We start from the raw sequence: 4,635 nt of genomic DNA, 5'->3' as shown, positions 1-4,635 counted from the left end.
AATCAAGGTTAAATTAATTTTTTATTCCTTTAATTTATTATTTAGGTTCAATTTGATCTTGCTCAAATTGATTCTCTAATTCTTAAAACTGTTTCGGTTTGATTTTCTAATTTTTTTTATTGAATTTGATTTTCTAATATTTAAAATTGATTCTTTTTTTAATATATATTTTATGACGGTTTAAAATCACTGGGTGATAATTTTAAACTAAAACATAATTTCTTATCATTTAGACTAATGAACTAAATTGAATCGATTTAAAAAATTAAAAGATTAAATTGAATAAAAAACAAATTAAATCTAAAAAATAAATAAAAGAACTAAAAATTAATTTAACCTAAATCAAATATGTTCGTCCTTTTGAGGAACTTTTTTACGAAAGTAATAAAAGATCTTTTTGAAATTTATTTATACGCTAATTAGTATCTTTTTTGCAATTTGAAATGAACATGTTGTCAGTCACACTTGGCCGATTCATTTGTGTTTTATATTATAATATTAACAATTGAGAAAGAGATACAAACTTTGTTTCATATCGGATTCTTTTTAAAAGTACAATGCCAATATATTAATGTAAGTGATGAAACCTGTACAAATAAACCATTAATAGTATTCGATTTGCTATTAGCTGAATTAATGAGGCTCATGTGAGTCCAGTACTCCTGTTTTGAATGGGGTTGGTGATAAGAGTACTGAAGCACATGGTAATCCTCAACCCTGCAACTTTGTGTTCCCTACTCACAAATACGTATGTAACGCTTTGACAAGCCATGTCTCCATCCGTAGGACCCTCGAATTTTATGATACCCCTTAATTCTATGGCTCTTTTGTTGGTACACCCCATTGGATATTGTTTGTAGCAACGCCTCTATTCAGTCAATGTACTGATTTGGCAATTTTTAGCTCATGATAATTAAAGTGATAAATAAATCAATTTGGTGCATTTACCCTCTTTTCCTAACTTGGCATTCACTTAGAAGCAATAAAGATGAAACTGAAGGGGCCTGATTGGCTGGCATAGTCAAATATTATCATCAAATTGAAAGTAAAAACGTAATGTCTTGTTGAGGCTATGGACCCAACCCAATTCTGCAAGGTAAATATGATACTTAGAGCCACAATAAAAGTCAGACTGAGTTGTGACAGCAACTTTCAATTTAGTTGTAGTATTATATTCTTTTTATCCTTTTTAAGTAATTATTTTGTGAGAATTAAATTATGTTTTTTTACAAATTCAAGGTGTGTGACTAATTAAAGTTATATCTATTGGATCGACATATATTTGAGATGATTTTACTTGAACCAGTTAGGACTACTATAATTATATATCATGTTTAATTATTTTAAATTATCATTTATGATTATATGCTACAAATTGCAATTTTAATGAAGTGGATCAGTTCAGAAATTAAGCAAAATATTACACTAACTATACAAAAAAAAAACTCATACTGTTTATAGTATAGACTTGAAAAAGATTTTGCCTATTACGGAAAATACATGTAATCTCATGAAAAAGTATAAAAAAAAACTCAAACTTAATTCAAGGTGGTTATTTCTCGTAAAAAAGAGGTGGTTGTTTTACTCTGAATAAAAAAAACGTTCAAAGTAATTAACTAGTAATTATTAATAACGAATTCAAATTTACACAAAGGTATTCAACTATTAATGAATGATATGAGATTCTAAACAAGAACTAATTTCTCTCAGGTGTAGAAAACTTCGTAGCTAAAACAAAATGTACAACTTTTCACAATGTGACACTACTCATTCTGTAATTTATGTTCCAATCAAGTTCAACTTCCAAGTACTTGCCCGAATGTCCCACCACTTATTACCTTATTTTCATCAAGTTTATAGCACTAGAGGGCCGACACAGTTTGAGTCACTAAAGCAAGAGTTCTAGGCCCCAACTTTTGGTAGTTTTTAAAATTTATAATATAAATAATCTTAATAAAAATTTAAACTAATCCAAATCATGTGCTTAAAAATTATTTTACTTTGTTACACTATCCTTATAAATATTCTCAATCATCACTTATTTACTTGGGTGACCCCTCCAAGAATCTTTTTTATTGGTACAGATGATTTTGTTTTGGTACAGGACTCCTCCATGAATCTAATAGTATATATCTATGTCCAGCTCAGCGAGTCAAAATTACCAGTGATATGAGAAAATTCATGGGCGTTAATACCCCGCACCCTTCCTGATAAACTGAAAGTAACGTGAACAACGGCTAATTAAATTAATGAAGCAACCTTAAATATATTCTAGTCAAAAGATGTAACCGGTGCTAAGTTAATTTCTAATCTGTAACCAACCCAGATTATTGTAAATTTCTTTAATACTAGTAATTAATAATATTTGACAAAAAAATTCCGTTGAATTCAAATATAGCGAAGGAGCAGGAGAGTGCGGTAGGGAGGACCACATGATAGAAGGGGTTCTAGAGATTTCCAAAACTGCCCAAGTAATGCTACTGCAATGAGAGTGTAAGCACCAAGTACCATGTGTTGGAAGCACGAACCCAGCGTCGCATGTGCCTCTTAAAAGATGCCACGTAATATGATGAGGATAAAATGAACGGCTTCTTCACATCAACCAACCAATTGAAGCACAAACACAAGCTCTTCCAATAAATACATACATATAAGAAAGAAAGAACCCACGCTAGCACAAATAAAAAGAGCCAAATTTCAGAAGAAAAAAGAGTCACTTGAAGGTTCAATGGGCGAGGTCTCCCTAATCACTCTCTTTTCCTCTTCTTTTCTTCTTCAATTACCATCATTCTGGGTTTTAATTTTTTTTTTTTTTTTGTTCTGAAATAGGAAGAGAAAAAATTAGAAGAAAGCAAAGAGGAGAACAAAAAAGCAGAGGAACCAAAGAAGGAAGAAGAGAAGAAAGAGGAGAGAAAAACTGAGGAATCAAAAGATGACAAAGAATCTAAGGAGAAAGTTGCGCCGTCAGAAATCGTGCTTAAAGTGTTCATGCATTGTGAAGGTTGTGCTCGCAAGGTTCGTCGCTCCCTCAAAGGATTCCCAGGTCAGAACCAGTGTTTTTTTTTTTTTTTTTAACTTCATCGGATGTTTTCCTTTTATGGAAACTTTTTGTTTTCCTATGTTGTCTGATTCTGGACATTGTTGGAATTTCAGGGGTCGAAGATATACTCACAGATTGCAAGTCTCACAAGGTGGTTGTGAAAGGAGAAAAAGCGGATCCGCTGAAGGTTCTAGAGAGACTACAGAAGAAAAGCCATAGAAAGGTTGAACTTCTCTCTCCGATCCCAAAACCACCCACGGAAGAGGAGAAAAAACCCCAAGAGGAACAAGAGAAGCCCAAACCAGAGGAGAAGAAAGAAGAGGTTCATTTAATTTAATTTCCTTTCGTTTTAAATCTTCATTTTTATTCATATTTATTTTACTATATATGCAGCCTCGGGTTATCACAGTTGTTCTGAAAGTTCACATGCATTGCGAAGCTTGCGCCCAGGAAATCAAGAGACGCATCGAGAAAATGAAAGGTTTGTGTGTGTAATAAAGTTTCTTTGTCTCGTGGCATTCAAGGTCCCATCCCGGGAAGAATTTGTGGATTTTATTCTGTGATTCAGTTTCGGAATAAAGTTACAGTTGTTACCTACCATAATCAGTTTTCTAGTTATTCAACTCAATAGTAAAATAATAAAGTCACACATTTTGTGACTTCAATTGCATTTAAATGTGTAGTGGAATATTAATATTAAAATTGTTGAAAATGAAAATGATGGCAGGGGTTGAATCAGCGGAAGCGGATCTGAAGAAGTCGGAGGTAAGCGTGAAGGGGGTGTTCGAGACAGCGAAGCTGGTGGAGCACGTGTACAAGAGGACAGGGAAGCATGCAGTGATAGTGAAGCAAGAGGCAGAGAAGAAAGAAGAAGAGAAGAAAGCAGAGGAAGAAGTTGAGAAGAAAATGGAGAAAGGGAGTGGCGAGGGAGAAGAAAACAAGGAGAAAAAAGAAGGAGGAGAGGGTGAAGCCAAAGCAGAAGAGGCATCCACAGTGTTGGAGGTGAAAAAGAGTGAGTATTATTACAACCCACCACCAAGGTATGGTGGCATGGAGTTCTATGCATACTCTGGACCAGCGTACCCTCCTCAGATCTTCAGTGATGAGAACCCCAATGCCTGCTCTGTCATGTAAAAATGGACCAATGTCAGGGGTAATAGCGGAAGTTTGGGGGCATTGCCATATCCTGAGATATCATAGATGCCCTCATTCTTCTTCTTCTGTACTTTTCCCGCAATATATCAAAAAGTTAAATCAAATCTACAGATAAGCTGTAGAGTTTTGTAATGCCTAGTACCTTTTTTTATTTATATTATGTATATGAAAAATATAAGTAAAAGTAATTACAGTTCTTTTTTATTAGCACCTCTTTTTAGTTTCAAAAAATCCAGTTTCTCTCCTTTCTTTTAACATTGTAATTTTTGACCTTTTAAGGAGAAAAAAAGACGCATATTTTACTTTCTCTTTTTCACTTGCATGTTGTTTGTCTGTGACTTTCTTGGGAGGAGGAGGTCTGTCTGCGTACTGCATCAACAAATTGGGATAAAATATGCATTTACTCATTTCTTTTTTTACATTAAAAAATATGCATTTAT

At 33.5% G+C, this 4,635-nt stretch overlaps 1 protein-coding gene across 1 annotated transcript; it reads left to right on the top strand.

Moving 5' to 3' along the window:
• The first annotated feature begins 2,590 nt into the window (after positions 1-2,590).
• LOC114413340 (heavy metal-associated isoprenylated plant protein 7-like) lies at positions 2,591-4,405 on the top strand. Its single transcript, XM_028377679.1, has 5 exons — positions 2,591-2,737; positions 2,830-3,043; positions 3,154-3,362; positions 3,434-3,521; positions 3,768-4,405. The coding sequence occupies exons 1-5, from the start codon at positions 2,729-2,731 to the stop codon at positions 4,172-4,174; spliced, it is 927 nt and encodes a 308-aa protein (XP_028233480.1). The 5' UTR covers positions 2,591-2,728; the 3' UTR covers positions 4,175-4,405.
• The last annotated feature ends 230 nt before the right edge of the window (positions 4,406-4,635 follow it).

This window comes from Glycine soja, chromosome 5 (genome assembly GCF_004193775.1).
Source record: "Glycine soja cultivar W05 chromosome 5, ASM419377v2, whole genome shotgun sequence".
Lineage (NCBI taxonomy): Eukaryota > Viridiplantae > Streptophyta > Magnoliopsida > Fabales > Fabaceae > Glycine > Glycine soja.
Note: the sequence above shows the minus strand (reverse complement) of the source record. Positions and strands in the feature narration are given on the sequence as shown.

Excerpts from the sequence above, each read along its gene's own strand:
- LOC114413340 (XM_028377679.1), top strand. Across the intron at positions 3,044-3,153 it reads CTCCCTCAAAGGATTCCCAG|GGGTCGAAGATATACTCACA; the intron begins GTCAGAACCAGT and ends TTGGAATTTCAG. Across the intron at positions 3,522-3,767 it reads ACGCATCGAGAAAATGAAAG|GGGTTGAATCAGCGGAAGCG; the intron begins GTTTGTGTGTGT and ends AAATGATGGCAG.